Source organism: Pyrus communis, chromosome 11, assembly GCF_041283825.1.
Source record: "Pyrus communis isolate YQ-2024b chromosome 11, ASM4128382v1, whole genome shotgun sequence".
Classification (NCBI taxonomy): Eukaryota; Viridiplantae; Streptophyta; class Magnoliopsida; order Rosales; family Rosaceae; genus Pyrus; species Pyrus communis.
Genome location: NC_142575.1, coordinates 30408823 through 30428328, shown reverse-complemented (window position 1 = coordinate 30428328; position 19506 = coordinate 30408823). Strand labels below are relative to the sequence as shown.

Genomic DNA, 19506 nt, shown 5'->3' with positions numbered 1-19506 from the left:
GACAGCCTTTTTGTTGAGACAACGTTCAGCCAATTGGAGGGACGGTTGTGCCCAAGATAGTGAGAAATTTTTAAATGTGACGGGAACACAAGTGGTACATCACGTGTTTTAATAGAAGTGGTGAAAAAATTTATTTTTTAAGTTATTAACTTTTTACAATACATATCCTACAATTTGTATAGTGACATATGGTATACCATCTCGTGTACCGGTCAAATTGAAAAATCTCTCCAGATAGTTAACATCTTTAGGGATGTGTGTAACATCACATCCAATTATTGGAGAAATTTTCGGTGTACTACGAACACGGCTTGGTACATGCAAGTTGTTAGAAGTTTTTTTTTTTTCAAGTATACCATTTGTATTATGACATTGGTATATAAGTCGTACACCCCGCAAACAGAAATAGAAGGGGCATTATTGACCTTTTGAGTTCTATTTGTGCTTCGAATTACTCAATTTATTGAGAAATTTTTCAGTATGCCCAGAATACAAGGCGGAACACTACATGTCATTATATAATTGGTGCAAAAAAAATTTCTTTCAAATGTCTTCGTAATTGTATAATAACATGTGATGTTCCGCCTCATGTTCCGGGCAAATAGAAAAATCTCTCCACTTTCATAAGGATCCTGCAAATACTTTCTGTTTATTTGGCGCACCTGATCTATTTCTCTCTCTCTCCACTGTATCGAAGAAGGATGCTTGGCAGTTCACAACGAACATGTAACTGTGCAGTGCCAGTGAGTATTCATAATCATACAATTTACTATTGTGTTTTTGCCTTTGCCTTTCCTTTTCTTATTGTTCAGTTTGGTAATTAATCTGATTCAAAAATCAGTAAATTTTAACTTTTTTCCATGTGAGTTCAAATGAGAGAATTAGATTTTAAGAGGATGGTGATGGGTTCTTTTTTTTTTTTTTTTTAATTAAAAGGGTGTTCCTTAACTAGTTTGCTTAATTATGAGTTTGCTTGACTGTGGTTATGGGTAAGGTGAAATTCCCCGTAGCTTCTTCGAACTCAGAAGGGATGGATAATCGTGACCAATTGTGCCTCTTTTCAAAGTTAAAAAATAAAGAAATAAAAAAAAAACTCGTTTACTTAATTGTAACAGGTGATGAGGTTGAATGATTCATCTTCTCAATTGGAATTTTCTGGAGTTTCTGTGTGTAATTGATTTTTTTTTTTTCTAAAAATTTGTTGAAAATGGTTAAATGCGTTGTCTTAAAGGAAGCAGCTTGATTTTGATTTATGTCAGAAATTGTTGCACTGGGATAGGTATCATATTCATCGAATACGATTCTTGAAAGCTTGATTTTGATTCATGTCAAAAATTGTTGCACTGGGATAGGTATCATATTCATGGAATACGATTCTTGTAATGTAAAATGGTTGACACAGGTAATAAAGTGAGGGAAGGCGGTGAAAGGGCAAAATCTTGGGCATAACGGTTGTAATGTCCCCCCAAAACTCTTTAATCATCAGGTGATGAGAAAGATAGAGAGAGGGAGAGACATTACAACAGTTACACGATCAAATCTCTCTTGCAAAACGGTTCGTTGCCATATCCGCCAGTAGTAGTTGGTTTATGCAAGTAATCTCCAATTACTACTCCAGCTCAGTTCATACTTGCTGATGTTTGTGCACAAATTGGTTATTTTTTGTCTTTGTAATTAAATAGTCATAAATCATAATTAGGGTTTGGCAATGTTCAATACCCCTTACAATCATCAAAAGAAATGTGACTGTCAGATGATTTTACATGTGTTATTCATTGAAATTATGCAGAAGTCGGGATTAGAATTCATATACTAAATCCTTTCTCGAGTCTTTTGTTTTAGCCATAGTCGATCATGTCTGTTGCTCCCTTCTTATTGTTGAATGTATATTGTACATGTATGACCGATCTTATCTAATCTACCTCTTGCTCGTACGCTTTACAAATAATGAATTAATCTTATGTAAGTTAGAAAATGACTGATGGCTGATTAGATTCGGCCTATGCACTCTTGTAGATCTCCTTCAAATATCACACTTACAAGTTCAGTACATGGAATCTCATATTGGAACTAATCATGTTACACCATAATAATCCACATCTTAGGTAATGTTTGGATCATTAGGGTACATGCATGCTTCGGGAATGACCATTCCATTGTTTTGGTTCACTTGTATAGTTTAGAGATGAGCATTCCAAATTTACAAATTCACTCAAGTCTAGGACTCCAAGCCCCAGGCATTAACTCCGAGCCTCAAAAACTCGAACCTGGACCCGCCACTAAGGACCCAAATTCCAAGCTAGGGATCTAGGACTGGAACCCTGAGTGTTGAGTCCCAAACCTAAAGCTTGGGGCTCTAGTTTGGGCCTCGACCCTAAGTTCACGCCTAGAGCTCTTAACTCAGGTACCAGACTTCTTGGCCTGGTCCCAGAGCTCCGGAACCTGACCTTGATTCTCTAGCCAAACCCAAGACTTAGAGTCTGAACCCGAGATGCTTACACATTCCTTTTGAATCTGAGTAACTTCTTGATCGTTTTGAAGAATGGTTCATCTGGAACTGGCATCGACTTCACAATCCAACCGATTGGCCATGATACAGCTGCAATTACGATACAAGTTACCCATTGCAACAAAGTCAACCTCTCTGTATCTGCAAACTTTTTCAGGAACTCCACCATCACAAATTGGAGAACGATGGTTGTCCCCACAATGCCCATAAACAGTTTGTTCCTGTGAATACCTTTGAATACATTCTGCTTCTCCATGCTCCTTGAGTTGAACTCGTTGAAAATTTGACAGAGTACGAATGTGTTGAAAATCATAGTATCATTCACCGCATCAGTGACATTGAAGATGGAATCGCCACTGAACTGCAAGGTTAAGAGAATGGCTATTTGATATAGAGCTTGGCATAGAAGGTTTCTCCACATAATATTGGTTATGAGCGGTGCACTTCGACCTACAGGCTTCTTCTGCATTAGCTCATCTGTCGGCCGCTCAGTAGCAAGGGCGAGAGCGCCTAGTGTGTCCATGATGAGATTCACCCACAGCAATTGAACTGCTGTTAGGGGAACATCGCCAGCTGAAACTGCTGCGATAAAGTTAATTACTAGAGCTGCGACGTTAACAGTTAGTTGAAACTGGATGAACTTCTGTATATTGTTATAAACACATCGCCCCCACCTCAAAACTGTGACCACAGAATTGAAGTTGTCGTCCAAGATGATAATGTCTGAGCTTTCCTTTGCCACCTCAGTACCTTGGATTCCCATGGAAAGTCCTATATCAGCTTCTTTCAGTGCAGGAGCATCATTTGTGCCATCTCCTGTGACTGCAACCACATGTCCTTTCTGCCTCAGACACTGCACCATCAATAGCTTGTCGAAAGGGGAAGATCTTGCCATCACGCGAATTTGATTGACCTTTTTCATTCTCTCTTCGTGTGTGTAGTTTCGGAATTCTGCTCCTTCTATCACTTGATCACCATTTGTTGCGTCCTCAGTCTTTAGTATTCCACATTCTGTAGCTATAGCTTTAGCTGTGAAAACATTGTCTCCAGTAATCATTTTGATTTGCACGCCTGCAGACATGCAAATTCTCACAGCATCGGTGACCCCTGCCCGGCATGGATCTTTGAGACCAACTACCCCTAGCAAAAATAATCCTTCTTCTTTTAGCTTTGGGTGGGTCTTGTTATCGTCGCTATATTCAATTTCCTTTTCGGAAATTTGAGTATGAGCAAAAGCAATGCACCGGAGGCTTTTAGCTGCCATGGCTTGGATTATATTCTCAATTTTTGACCTTCCTTCTTCATTCAAGGACTTTATAGTTCCGTTGGTTTCATAATAACTTGAGCACATTGCAACTATCATCTCAGCAGCTCCTTTCCAGTGCACATGGATGGTGTTGTCATCCTTCTTTTGTATAAGAACCCCGCTTCGTTTCTTATCTGAGTTAAACGTTTCAACATGAAGAATGTCATATCTAGGCTTCAACTTTTCCATGTCCATACCCAAATCTGAAACGGCCCAATAGAGAATTGCTTTCTCTGTTGGACTACCAGAAATTTCAGGTTTTGATCCTAAAGGAGGTATGTAAACACTTCCGGTCGTGTTCAAGCCAACTCCTTGATGAAATAATTCACAAACATTTGGTGTGATTGAATTATCTTTTTCAATTTCTTCTTGGCCAAGACAAAATTTAGTCACTTCCATTTCATTTTTTGTCAAAGTTCCTGTTTTGTCAGTACAAATAACGGTTGCTGATCCCATCGTCTCACAAGCTTGTAGTTTTCTGACCATAGCCTGATCTTTCATCATTCTTTTCATTGAGTAAGCAAGTGTTAATGTGACGGCCAAGGGCAGACCTTCCGGGATTGCCACAACCACAATAGTGACTGCGTCGGAAACAATGCGAACTACTCCGCTCAACACACTATCAATATCTTTGTTGCTACCACTATACTCCGCATTTCCATACTCATCTTTTGTGTTACCAGTGAAGTAACGAACCAACAAGACTACAAGAACTAGGAAGGCAACTGCAAGGCCTACCTTTCCAATAGAAGAGGTTAGTTTGTCGAGCCTTGCTTGTAATGGTGTTCGTTCATTTGAGTCCTGCGATATTGAGCCCATCATTTCTCCCCATGCAGTGTGCATCCCAACTGATGTGACAAGCATTCGAGCATGGCCATCTACCACCTTTGTACCGGAGAACAGGAAGGGGTTCTCGGCGGAATCAATTTCAACATGGTCACTCTCTCCCGTCATGCTTGACTCGTCCACTTGTAAGGAATACCCATCTAAGAACAATCCGTCTGCAGGTATTTGATCTCCCATGTTCAGAACCACAACATCTCCAACTACAATATCAAAGATGGAGATTTCTTTTCTTTGTCTGTCTCTAAATACCTCAACTTTGATGTTGCTACTGATTTTAGACAATTTGTCGAACTGTAATTCTTGTCTGAAGTTACTGAGAGCTGAGACAACAATGACAATGAATACAGCAACAAAGATGCTCCCTCCCTCATACCAGCCTTCCTCCGCTCCATGCTCTTTGATTCCAAATCCGAGAGAAAGTGCCGCACAGACACATAGGATCAGAATTGTTGTGTCTTTTAAAGCGTCGAGGACAAAGTAGAGCAACCCTTTTGGAGGCTGCCTGTGGTAGGTATTTGAACCAAAGATTTCACGCCTTTTGTTGACTTCTAACGCATTTCCATGAATTCCATTTTTAGGGTTTGTCCCAAGAGAAGTGGCGACGCCGATAACTCCTCCAGACTCCTTTAGAGCAGCCAAGCCTTTATCCTTCACCATTTGTACGAGTCCTACATGATCAAATTCAATGTTGGGGAGGGAACTAAGGCGATCCGCTTCAGTATTGATTTCTTGGTGGGAAGTGCTTGGTTTCACGTCCAGTGCAGTGTAAGAATAAGAGTCCAAGATCTCGGGGTCCTTTTTGTAGTTGTTTCCCTTGTTTAGAAGCTCTCTGGGAAGCGAAAGCATTGCCCGAACAGCATATATTGCTGCGTAGGCCATGCGCCATCTCATCTTGGCTCTGGTGAGGGTGGTGGTGGTGATGTCGAGGAGCATTTTTCCATAACCATAAGGCGAATCGTGGCTGCTTAACATAGTTTGTCAGTAGTTAGAACTTTGAAGAGTTCACATTTAGGTAAATAAAGTCAAGAAGTGAGCCTAGTTCAACAAATTAAAAACTTCATTCTTATGTGCATGTTGCAGTATTTTTAGGAGCAGAATTCCCTCCCCTTTTTATTTTTTTTCTCCCTTCTTATTTGAATGGTTACGATTACACAACATTAACATTGTTGAGAATGAGTCTCACATTGATGAGAGAAGAGATCTTGCATAGGCTTATAAAAGGTTGGATTACTTCCTATATTATCAATTGATTTTACGGTGTAACCATAACTTTCTTCAAATATTTTGTATTAATTTCTTTAGAGAGAGAGATAAAAAAAAAAAGTGAGAGATGAGGAAGGAAATGGGATAAATTTCATTTTTATAACCAAATTCAGTCAATCGTGTAAAATGTTGCAATTTGTGACACGACAAGAATGACACGACCTGAACACCATACAAGTATAGAACCCGATGCGTACACGATTAACGTTGTTCTCGCACTGTATTTGTATTTCTCTTGTGAAATGGAAAACTACTCCCTCCAAACTTTTGCTTGGTGGGCCTTTTTCTAAGGTCTATCATTCAAGGTCAATCACCCTAAATCAAAAGGTTTCTTGTACTACGTGCAATGGGATGTGAAGTGCTGGAAATTTCCCCTCTTGTGGTGGAGAAATTTTTCCAAGTGACGGGAACACCATGACACGTGGTGTTCCCTCACACATTAGAATTTAGTTTTATTTATTTATTGAAATATAAAATTGAAAGATATTCAAGATGTCAAATCCTAATGTGTGAGGGAACACCACGTGTCATGGTGTTCCCGTCACTTGGAAAAATTTCTCCTTGTGGTGGTCCATGGAAGGAAAACTAAACAATAATGGTTGTACCACTACCCCCCTCTACCATTCTTTATTAAAAGTATGATGGTACACTAATGGTTCTAAGAGTTGAAATTGTCAATTTCTATGTGTGAGTAGATATTTCAAACCATCGGTAATATAAAAATGATGACGCTATCCACACGCTATTTTTTATCATTTACACGTTTTCTCAATTATTGAATGTCCGTTCAGATAAATTAAAGAAGATAAAAAAACAAAAATTAATAAAATATGTACAAAAAGTAAAAATATGTATATAGATATCATCACCTTACAAACAAGTGAAAGACAATTTTAGAATGTGTGGTTTCCTATACACTCACAACCCTTTCCACAAAAGTCTCACTGTTGCAAAATCCTGAAGTAGGATTATTGAGTTTTTATTAGGCTCACATGACTTTTGATTCTCTTATTAGTGCGATTACACAGTTAACTGACTTGGATTGAAAATAAAATATTTGAAACGAAAACACGATTCTCTTTCCTTTTTTGTTCTAGATAAGTAAATATGTCACGAACAATAATAAACCACCAACTCAATAAGTTTAATATTTAGGTTAATAGGGAAAAGCGTGTTGAAAATTCAGCTTAGTTTTACTTATCGTTCTTCTTGTGAAAATATTAATTTTAATGTTTGATATATATTGCAAATTTTTTAAGGATACAAATTAAAAATTGAAAATTGAAAGTAGTACCTTTGTGTACCAGCCGAGTTCTTTTCCCTCACAATTTCTGCAAGTCCAGCATCTTCATGATCATCAACGTCGGCCACAAAACTGTAGCGACCAGTTTCATCGTCTCCATATTTTTTTGTCGTGGATACTATCTCTTTGGGAAGCTCAAGCATGACGTGGACAACACGTAATGCCAAAAACGCCATCCGCCACCTTCTCTTAGCTCGGAGGCCGGTATCAAGGTCGTCGAGGAGCGATTTGCCGCAGTGGTAGGCCGAGTCACTGCTGCTTGCCATATTTTTTTTTTTAGGCCTTAAGAGTTTAGAGTGAGAGATTAGTAGTTAGTGAGGAGGAGGAGGAGGAGGAAGACCTAGCTAGTAGATAGAAAAAGAGTTCATTCTAATGTGCATGGTGAGTTGTTTTATAGACAAATTAAAAAAGGAAAACTAATGAAAATGACTTGAAAATTTTAAGTTTTAACGATAAGGACAAAATCAAGGGTAAAATGAATAGTATCAAGATTGACTTTTAGTGTAAAAATGTAATTTTTCGTTAAACTAAACAATTCCGCTGACTTTTTGTTAAAACTTCCCATTAAAAAAGGTAGCTATCAATATGATGGAAGCATATACGTCCATGTCGGCACAATAAGCAGCAATCACACGTCTATTTGGTCGATAACAAAATTTTTGTTGAACAATAAAAGGCAAAGTGAACACTACTTAGTTTCTTACATGAACTTTTGGTAAAGTAACTTGACCTGAGAAGTTTTTATATTGAGTGGAAACATTATGAGATCGAGTGTGATCAAAATACAAGGTTCTTATACTTTTTTACAAGAAACACATAACTGGAATTTCTTGCAGGAATCACTTTTAATTGCTTTTGAAACCCAAAAAAATATCACCAAAAACGTTTTCATTATTTTAAAAGCAATTTTGAATGAGTCATAAAATTCATAGAACCTATATTTTTTCCACTAAAGGTCTTATTACAAATAACCTGATTAGACCGCCATTACAAAGTCATTCCTTCTTGCCTTCACAAATTGACACATACTAAAGCGATTCATTTAAAAAAATAAGTTTGCACGTACGTGTTAAACTATAATTGACATGTAAAAAAGAATGCTCATTAGAGTCGGTATTCTTCTTTTGTCATTGCCCTGTGAGATGGAAAGCACTCAATTCTGCTTAAATTACAGAACTGCTAGTCTGGTCTTGGGGGAAATTGGAGAAAAAACAATTATTAAACAATGACTTAGGGTCTACACTAAAAGTTATCGACCAAAGTTTTCCAGCTCGATGTAAACGAAATGCCTAAGATTTTTTCAAAGAAATCTATCAAATAATAATAGAGAATGAAACAACTGGAAAGCTTGTTGGAGTATATAAACCCTAATATTTTTCACACGAGAACAGTTTAGATTGTGAATTGTTATGAATACAATCAAATTGAGACAAACAAGCTGATATTCAAGGTTCTAAAAGGAGCTAGTTGGGCGGCAAACAGTGATTTAGCGCCTATGCGTCTAGGAGGAGCTAGGTGGTTTTTTTAATCTAAATTACCGATTAATAGAGCTCTCTTTGTCAACCAAAAGAGGATGAAAAAACTATTTAGCATTCTATCACACAAAAAAATAATGGTAATAATGTAATTTCACTTATCCAAATTTACTGTTTTTTTATTGAAATATCATCTAGATGATGTTAAGATATATCTAAAATTTAAAAAAACAAAAAACTCCCACTCTCATCCACGTTCTATATTTCCCTCTCTCACTCCAATTTTTAAAACAAAAGTAAAAAGTATTCAAACACACAATGCGTATAGACGTATGCTAGTTTTAATTAGATTTATTTTATAATATATAAATAAATGTCTACTCATTCTTATGAAAAATGTATATTTTGTATTGGGATACATATATTGCCAAAAAGAATAACATATAGATTATAAAGTATTAAAATATATTCAAAACATAGAGAACAAACATATAATAAGTGTTCATCCAAATATTTAACAAGTTTTTTACAATTTATTGTAAAAGATAAAATTTATCTAATTGCAATCTCAATAAATTTAAGCGTCATTTCTTAATTTTTAAACTTTTATAAATTAATCGAACGGTGATCAACTGCCTAATATCAATGCGACACCTTAGACAATGCAAGGCAAACAGCATTAATTTTAATTTTTTTTTTTTTTTTTTTGTGAATATTTAAAAGGTCCTCGATGTAGGGTTTTTTTTTTCTGACAACCTTATTAATTACTTGGCCCATAAAATGGGAAATGTACGGGTTTGTCAGTACGTCAAATTTGCAGCCTCCTCTTAGTTTGAGCCTCCTATTGGCCAGAGGATCTACAAGTATGCATGTCTTAACCAAATAATATTATTCATACTAAAAAAGAAAAGGTTGACCAAGTTTCATAATGAGTTAGTAATAATATGGTTTAAATTTGTTTTTGAAAAGAATCGAACCTAAGATCTCTTATTTACAAGTAAAGAAGAATATCACTTAATCGTAATATTAAGTAGAGCATGTCTTAGACTTTGTTCAACATAAAGTGAAAGAAAACATTGCCAAAATTTGCATCGTAATTTTTGTCCTACCTAACTTTTTGTTAAAATATTGATTTAAATTTGTCACTCTATTTTTTAAGATGGTGAATTCATTACTAATTAGCTCATAGTGTAACAATTCTGGCTTTTTAAGGTTTTCATTTTAACTTGTGAGGACCAAATGCATATTAACTTCAAAATTATATTAGTTTTGATCCAAATACTTAAAATGTTTGACAACTTAACAGATCAAAATAATTCATTATTCTCTTTCTTCACCCAACTTATAATTTTTTATCTTGAAATTTCCAATGTGCCCAATAATTCTGTTTATACACCCAATAAAAAAAATAAAAAAAAAAAGAATTCAACAATAGGCAACTCTGACCACCACATTTGTCCAAACCCCAACCACCCCAATGTCTACCCATCCCGAACCCCCCACCACCATCTTCCCTACCACCCACAACAATTTGAAAATTTGGAGAACCTTACCCCCTAAAAACCAACCATTAAAAAGACCCAAAAGACATTCATGACAATGTTTCTTTTGAAAAAAATTATAATATTACTAAAATTGTGATTCTCCACATATTTCGTACACTCAAGTCCAACATAGTTAGATTCAATTGGTTGATAGTTACTGCGTGGAAGTTTGTGTAGCTAGGGAAAAATCGGGAGAGGGTTCGTGATGGATGAGACCTTAGGGTTTTCATTGTTGGTGATAGGGAAGGTGGCAGTGGGGATTGGGGAAGAGTAGAAATTGGGGGTGGTAGGGGTTTGGAAATTGGAGAGATGGGGGGTGGCCGGAGATTTATGGTGATAGAATTTTATTTTTTGTTCCTTTTCATTTTAGAGTTGAAAGAGAATTGTTGGACACACTCGGAACTTCAAGATAAAAAATGATAAGTTAGGTGTAGAACAAAGATAAAAAATGATAAGTTAGGTGTAGAACAAAGATAGATGAGTTTGAATAAAATTTCTCTGAAATTGTCACATATTTTAAGCATTTAGATATAGGGAATTGTTATTAGTATTCCAAAAATCTCATTCTACACTCCAAACTTTCTGTATTAAGAAAGAAAAATACACTTATGAGGAGTTTAGAGTGAAATTTTTGAAGTGCCAATAACACTTCCCTAGATATAAACTAATATAATGTTGTGATTAATATGCATTTGGTTATCAAAAGTCATCAAAATGAAAATTTTAGGAGAGCAAGACTCCATAGTCTAATGGTATGTTCGAATTTGTCGGATGGGTAATGTTAGGGAAACTAAATTTGGAGACAAAATTTACAAACTAAATGATGCATCACTAATAAAAATAAGCACATTTATCAACGCTTAAGTAATAAACCAATCATCAATTTCCATATCCTTTAGTTTTCAAAATTTAATCTCCTTATCATTACTCTTTGCGGGATACTCAAGTTTGAAGCCTCTACCTGAGAGACCCACAAGTATGCATTGAAGTTTGATCAACAGAAATCAAAAGCAAACATTGCCGATTTATTTTCTGTGGTAGCCAACTTTGTTCAAATATTTGAAAGTATGACACCAAAAGGTGAGAGGGAAAGGTTGAAGTTCAACATTAAATATGAAGTGTTTAAGCTAATGGCAAATTAGAGGAGCCGTTGTAACCAACAACTGTCCGTTTATTTTCGTCCTTGCTTGTTCAACGGTTTTTGAAAAGAATTGCCGCCAAGCCGGACTTGTTTCACCTATACTTATTTTTTATTTTTTATTTTTTATTTTTTTTAACAAACGGTATTTTCTATACTTAAACGTGGGGAAGTAGGCTAAACCTTACATTGGGTTAGTCATAATGATATGGTTCAAATTCGTCTTTGGTTAGAATCGAATCTAAGACCTACAAGTAAAGCAGAATATCACTAGATCGTAATATTAAACGACATTTATTTATTTTAATTTTTTTTTAACGTTTTGAAATATGCATAAAATACAACCATCCAATAAAATATACGAATTAGTTTTTTTTGTTGTTGTTGGAATAAAAGAATTAATTTATCACACATTTTGATATGAGGAAATTGTGACAATGATCCATCAACTTTAATCCAATTGGAGTAATGGTCCCTTAACTAAAAATCAATTACCATTGGTCCCTCAACTCATCAAAACGTGCAGCTATAATCCTTTTCATCAACTCCGTTGGAACTTTCGTCAAAATAAGTCATGTACCACGCATGTGAGGGTGAATAAAGGGGCAAATATGGAAAATAAAATAAGAAAAATTGTATTAATGGTCTCTTAACTTTAATCCAATTGGAGAAACAATTCATCAACTTTAACTCAATCGGAGCAATGATCCCAATTGTAGCAATAGTCATTCCAACATAACTCATTTTGACAGAATACTAACGGAGTTGACGAAAATGATTATAGTTACATGTTTTGATGAGTTAAGAAACCAATAATAATGGATTTTTAGTTGAGGGACTATTGCTCCAATTTAGTTAAAGTTGAGAGATTATTGCTACAATTTACTCTTTTAGTTCACTCTTTTATGTTTTGTTACAATTTTTTATGTTGGTTCTAGTAGAAGAATCTTCTTCTCAAGTGATATTGCTAAGGCGGCAGATTACGATTAGCTCGGACGTTCATCGGGTTATGTGGTAGCACCAAAACAACGTTATTTGCGGTGTTTTTCACTTTCACATAGTTGTTATTGACCTTTCAAAAGAAAATATGCAACTTCGAAGCATCTAAAAAATTAAAGAGAAAATACCGTTTGAAAAAGTATATTGTAACTTTTCTATCGTGCCATATTAAAGAGAAAATGCCCTTTGAAAAAGTATATAATAACTTTTCTATTGTGCTAATAGAAGGGTTAAAAGTGTTTTCTGACATCAAAAGCATATATAATAACTTTTCTATCGTGCCAATAGAAGGGTTAAAAATTTTGTGACATCAAAAGCATATATAATAATTTTTCTATCGTGCCAATAGAAGGGTTAAAAGTACTTTTTGACATCAAAAGCATATATAATAACTTTTCTATCGGGCCAATTGAAGGGTTAAAAGTATTTTCTGACATCAAAAGTATTTCTACCTGCGTTTAAAAGATAAATCTAGAAATAGTTTTGGATAATAAAAATGCTTTCTTAAAAAAAAAAAAAAAAAATGCATTCAGATGTTTTTTTTTTTTTTCTTGAACAAACGATATTATTTACACTAAAGATGAGGGGATGGGCTTAACCTCATAATGAGCTAGCAATAATGTGATTCAAACTCGCATTTGGTGAGAATCAAACTTAAAACACCTTACTTACAAATGAAAAAGAATACCAAAAGATCATTGTACTAAGTGACCATTCATATGCTTCTTAAGAAAGCACTTCCAAATTTTTTTAGAACGCACTTCAATTTTTTTACCGCACTTGTAAATGTTTGCAGTAGAAGCAGTTAACCCATGAGCAAAAGTGCTTCCTACTGTTGCAGTCCCAAACAAACCCTAAAACTAAAGGCATAACAACAGAAAGACAATAATTACACAGATGATTTCCGAACATTGATTTTCTCTCTTCTAGACACTCATGGTTATATGTGTGTGTGTATATATATACACAAACGACAATTTCCTTTAAAAATATATGAAATAAGTGTGCGGAAACCGTTTCCAAACGACAATTTCCTCAAACTCTCTCCAGCTGGTTCAAAAAAAATTCCTTTAAAAAAAAGTCGGTACTAGTTTACAAAAAACACCGCTTGGACAAATCGCACGCCAAAAGCAATTTCCTGGTGGTTTCCACTCGTCAATGTTGGAAGTGCCTTTCCCGACTAATACCAACAAACCAGTCAAACAAAATGGCCAACTTCATACATCACGAGATTGACAAAAACCAAGTTGATCTTAATTTAACACCAGGAGTCCACAAAGGCTGTCCTTGCAACTTCCTTGCAATTTCCAGTGCCTCAATGCCTTCTTTTTTTAACTTTAGATCCTTGCTGCGGCTGAACCGTGTGCTTCGGTTAGAACGAAGGCTTCTCGTGACGGTAATCGGGTGTGCAGACTTGTCCTTGTTGAGTATTTCATTGGTTTAAAAATGACCTGCAAGGCAAAATGTAGGGTTTTATATGTATAATATTCCTTGCAAAACTTATGATATTGAAATTAATCATACGTGCACTCTAAGGGGAGCGCAATTCGCGCTACGGGTCACCGTCAAAGCTCTAGTGATGTTCGTCCGTTGCGCAAATAACACTCCCTAAACTCTACTGCCATTTTTTTTCCACCAAACCTAGTGGTGCATAAACGCAATGAAAAAACCGCAACGCCAAGTAGCAGATCAGAAAACGTGTATATATATATTTAGTGAAGCATGTAAGATCAAAGAAGTTCTTCATAAATTTTTAATGCCAAACATCAACAAAACCAAATAAGTTTCTAAGAGTAATACATAGCTAAGTTAATATTAAAAACAAAATAATTGTTTGAAGATAACTATCCTGCATATATTAAAGTTTAAAATCCTACTTATGCCGAACGTCTACGTAGCTAATTTATTTTATAAATGAAAATGATGCTTTCAATAAACTATTTGCTTATATAAAAGGTAAAGCCTTTATCAACAAAAAAGTCTATACAAATAAATTAATTTACAAAAGAAAAAGATTCTTTTTAGATAGCTATTAGAATGTTAAAGATAAACATACATAAGCAGAAAATCTACGGTGAATGACTTCATAAGGACAGTCCAAAATCATATATCCCCTAAAACATGCAATTAAGAGGTACAAGATGCCCTAAATTGTTTAATCTTTGGCCTAAAGTTTTTGGTTTGTATTGATGTTCAACCTAGGTCAAGGTTAGTACTTCAATGAGGGTTTAAACTGGGCTCTTTCGGCCCAACGGGCCTCGAGTGCCATCCTTGTAAACAGAATGCAGTACCACGCCCTAAGAACGTTGTGCATTCAAGCTCCATTATTTAAAGTAAGGATGCAGTCAAGAGATGGGAAAGATAGATTTAAATCCAACAAGGCCATCCATTAACCTGTTCAGTTCTACACGCACAAGTCACAGTGAAGCACTACTAATTGGTATCTCTATTCACGCAAGCGACGAAGATAGTCGATAGATGCACTCGCCGTAGTTTTAGCATTGCAGCAAACCTATGTCAGATATATAGCAGATTTGGACACTCTAGACAAAATGAATCCAGTAGAAGATGCATATGTTTCGATCATTTTCATGGATCTGTTTAAATATGTAGTGCAAAGGGAAAACTGCAGTACGAGGTGAACTTTACCACATAGTTACAAAACCAAATTTTTCTTAACAGAATGAATAATCAGAAACATATAAATAATTTCTCTCACTCAAATGACTGCTATCAAATTCTAACAACTAAATAGAACTTAAACCAGTACAAAAATTCCTATCCGAAACCAAAATCATACGAAGCTCATCCAATACTATAACACAATCATACTCACAAGTAGACCTGTCCTCATTGAGTATTTCATTGGTTAAAAATGACCTGTAATGCACATGTAGAGTTTTATAAGTATTTTATTCCATGAACAACTTATGATGTTGATTTTAATCATATGCATATTGTAAGGGGAGTGCAATTCGAGCTACAGGTCACCATTAAAGTTCATTGTTGCGCAAATAGCACTCCCTTTACTACATATTTGATCACGAGATAAACTATCATTACGACAAGTTTTGTACTACAAAACTGATCACAAGACAAGATATGATTAATACAAATTTGATCACAAGATAAGATATCAACAGCATGTTTCCACATAGTTTTGCGTGTATGAACTTGTGTGAACACTCAACTGCCATGTTTTTCTATTATTTCGGAGGCCATAACAAATCCAGTTTGATATTGTGTCAGCACATTAATGAAGCAGAAATTTCCTAGCTAAATAGCTTGACGAATTTCACCAAACCTAGTGGTGCAAAAACGCAAGGAAACAACAACATGACCTAGTAGCAGATTAGATAAGCTGTAAGTTGACTAAATTATATTTTTCAAAGTATTTGTACATTTTGGTGAAGCATGTAAGATCATAGAAGTTCTTCATAAATTTTTAATGCCAAACATCACCAAAACCAAATAAGTTTCTAAAAGTAAAACATAGCAAAGTTAATTTAAAAAAAAAAAAAAAAAAATTGTTTGAAGATAACTCTCCTGCATAAATTAAAGTTTAAAATCCTACTTATGCCACGTAGCTAATTTATTTTATAACGAAAATGATGCTTTCAAGAAACTATTTGCCTATATCAAAGGTAAAGCCTTTATCAACCAAAAAATGTCTATGCAAATAAATTAATTTACAAGAGAAAACGATTCTTTTCAGATAGCTATGTTAAAGACAAAACATACACAAGCAGAAAGTCTATGGTGAATGACTTAACAAGGACAGTCCAAAATCATATATCGCCTAGAACATGCAGTTATGAGGCACAAGATGCCCTAAACTGTTGAATGTTTGGGCCTACAGTTTTTGGTTTGTATTGAAGTTCAACCTAGGTCAAAGTTAGTACTTCAAATGAGGGTTTAGATTGGGCTCTTTCAGCCCACCGAGGCCCGAGTGCCATCCTGTAACAGAAGTACCACCCTAAGAACATTTTGCACTCAAGCTCCACCATTTAAAAAAGTAAGGAAAACTAATGGAAAGGGCTTGAAAATTTTGAGTTTTAGCGATAAGAACAAAATAAAGGGTAAGGTGAATAGTACCAGGATTGACTTTTAGTGTAAAAATGTGGTTTTTCATTAAAATGAACAGTACCGAAAGCTTTTCGTTAAAGTTCTCTTTAAAGTAAGGATGCAGTCAAAAGAAGGGAAAGATGGATTTAAATCCCACAAGGCCATCCATTAACTTGTTCAGTTACACATGCACAAGTCATAGTGAATCATTACTAATTGGTATCTCTATTCATGCAAGTAATGACGATAGATGCATTCGCCGTATAGCATTGCAGCAAACCTATGTCAGATATATAGCAGAATTGCACACTCTAGACAAAATGAATACAGTTCAAGATGTATATGTTTCAATTTCATTTTCATGGATCTGTTTAAATATATCGTGCAAAGCAAAAACTGCAGTTCAGGGCGAACTTTACCACATGGTTGCACAACCAAAATTTCCTTAACAGAACGAATAATCAGAAGGGTGGTGCTATCCAGCACCCATTTTTAACTCTCACACAGCATTGAATCTTTTCTACTCTTTCCATGTTAAATCAAAGAAGCAGAGTTCAACCAAACATACCTTTTGCACAATCCCACTTCACCAGCAACAATTTCATCACAAAGGCACCAAATTTCACCTCCATTTTCCAAATCTCACACCTTCAATGTCAAATTCCCACCGCCAAAACACGATCAACCTCACTATCCGAACCAAACAATTCACCAGCCCTATAATTCATCGCTGAACCCAAAACCCCCAACTTTTCCAATCCAATCAAGTTGAGCCACGTACTCCGATCCGCCAGAGTCCCCCAGCAGACCAATCTCTCAGCCTGATTCACATTCACCCCTGCAATCCTCGCTTCTCTGAAGGGTTTCAAGCACTTCTCCTTCGTGAACCCGCCGCACTTCTCATTCGCCGCCGTCAAACACCCCTCCATTTGTCTCTCCTCGCACTGTTCCCTCTGCTTCAAGTCTGACTTTCTGGCCAATCAGAGCTCCCCACCACGGGGGCTTACACTTTTCCGATGCGCTAATGGCGCACGCGATCCTGGCACCGGCCTCGCACTGCTCGACGATCTTGGACTCGCAGGCTCTGTACGCGTTCGCCCAAGCTTTTGGGTCGCGAAACGCCAGGACGTACGGACCGGACGACGGATCGTCGGGTGGCCCTGCCCGAACCGGTCCACGGAGTAATGGTACCGGGCTGTCGAATCGTATAGTTGTTGCGGCGGCTGAATGCTCGTCGATAGGGTTCGATTCGGAAGCCGCCATTTTTAGGTTCGGAGAAGAAAAGGAGGCGCGTGCACAGGTTAGTGATTTGGCGCAAAACTGTTGTATTCCGACACGTGTGAATTTTTTTTGCAGAGGCCGCACGTGAGAAGTGAAAAATGATATTAGATCGATTGAAAGTTATTTTAAAATAACTGAAAACGATTTTTATGAAAATATTTTTGGAATCAATTTTTAGTAAAAATATAAGTGAATCTTAAAAAATCACTTAAACCGCTTTTGTTTATTTTAAAAACACTAACAGTATTTCAAGTGCTTTTTTTCCTAAAAGTGTTTGTAGTCATTTTAAAAGCACTTTCAAACTTACAAACGAGCCCATTGTTCATGATGTGAGCTAATCTAAATTAAGAAAAATTCCAAGTTCAGTGCAGATAGAAGCACACCAAATAATGCAAATGTAATTTTAAAAAATTCTAAGCAAATTATGTTGTGAACAATAAAAGTAAAATGGCACCTCTCATGTGTTACAACCATAATTGCACAATGTGCATTGCTTCCTAATCAGCGGGTTTAAAGATTAAACACATGATTTAGTTTTAATCCATTTTTCTATTTCTAATAACATGATTAAGAAAGAAGGAAAAGATCAACAGAGCAGCATCATCCTTGCAAATTCTTCATAGCTAACTAGACCATCACCATCCAAATCAGCTTCTCTGATCATTTGTTCAGCCTCTTCGTCGCTCAATCTTTCTCCCAAATTTATCATCACTTGTTTCAACTATCACAAAAGAAAAAAAAAGTATGTAGATATATGAGTGGTGTTTCTTGCACCGTACATTATCTCTCAAATTCGTGATACTAACTGATGTGACACATAACATGACAATTGCTCACTGATTGTAAACAAATGAGGTTTAATGTAAATCCGAACATGAACAAATGCAATTTTGACACATCAGTTGAGATTTTAAAAGTCGGGATACAACTAAAAGTCAACTATAATTTTATGTTTACCTCAAAGGCTGAAATGTAGCCATCTTGGTCTCTGTCAAATACTTTGAAGGCTTCTTTGAGCTCCTCGGCAACATTTTCCTACAAGATTAATTACAATCTTCATCAACTCAACTGGTTTCAAAGGCTTAATTAACACAAATATGCTGAGTAAATTTGACATTATAGAGCTTATTTACCTTCATCTTTCTTGACATAATATTCAAGAACTCTTCAAAATCTATGGTCCCACTTCCATCACCACCAATCTCACTAATCATGTCTTGAATTTCTTCTTTTGTGGGACGTTGATCCATTGACTGGATCACTGTAGCTAGTTCTTCCAAGCTAATAAGTCCTGCAAATAAAGACTCGATCAAAAACCCTAGCGACTTATCGACATGAGCAGCACGAAAGCACGTGATAGATAAACGCGAGAGGAATCGATGTATGCGATTAAAGGAACTCCCGTCACCGGTCGAGAAGAATCGGTTAATGGAAACGTATGTAAAGTAATGATTATACGTGAACTGATAAGAACTTACCATCTGAATCCTTGTCGATGAGGCAAAAGGCTTCCTGGAACTCAGCAATCTGACCTTCTGTCAATGCCTCTGCCATTTTCTTGGATCAAAAGCTGAGAGAAAAATAAGTTAACTTCCTGTTGGCAGCTGAGAAAGCTGTATTGTTATATAGAGAAAAATGAGTTAACTTTCTGTTTGGCAGCTAAGAAAGTTGTACTGTTATATGTGAAACAAAGAATGGTACTTGTTCACCCAAAAAAAACACAAAGAATGGTACTTTGGAACTGGCCTGGAGTGTTGGAATTGTTTGTGTCACATTC

General features: G+C 36.0%; 2 protein-coding genes and 1 pseudogene across 2 annotated transcripts; all 3 read right to left on the bottom strand.

Moving 5' to 3' along the window:
• Positions 1 to 1979: 1979 nt before the first annotated feature.
• On the bottom strand, positions 1980 to 7593 carry LOC137741471 (calcium-transporting ATPase 12, plasma membrane-type). Its single transcript, XM_068481177.2, has 2 exons — positions 7219 to 7593; positions 1980 to 5622 (listed from the first exon to the last, which is right to left on the bottom strand). The coding sequence occupies exons 1-2, from the start codon at positions 7491 to 7493 to the stop codon at positions 2496 to 2498; spliced, it is 3402 nt and encodes a 1133-aa protein (XP_068337278.2). The 5' UTR covers positions 7494 to 7593; the 3' UTR covers positions 1980 to 2495.
• A 9427-nt stretch (positions 7594 to 17020) lies between these two features.
• Positions 17021 to 17901, bottom strand: LOC148693266 (uncharacterized; annotated as a pseudogene).
• A 215-nt stretch (positions 17902 to 18116) lies between these two features.
• LOC137743935 (uncharacterized) lies at positions 18117 to 19506 on the bottom strand. The gene is made up of 4 exons (XM_068483865.2): positions 19208 to 19506; positions 18863 to 19020; positions 18687 to 18764; positions 18117 to 18450 (listed from the first exon to the last, which is right to left on the bottom strand). The coding sequence occupies exons 1-4, from the start codon at positions 19281 to 19283 to the stop codon at positions 18316 to 18318; spliced, it is 447 nt and encodes a 148-aa protein (XP_068339966.2). The 5' UTR covers positions 19284 to 19506; the 3' UTR covers positions 18117 to 18315.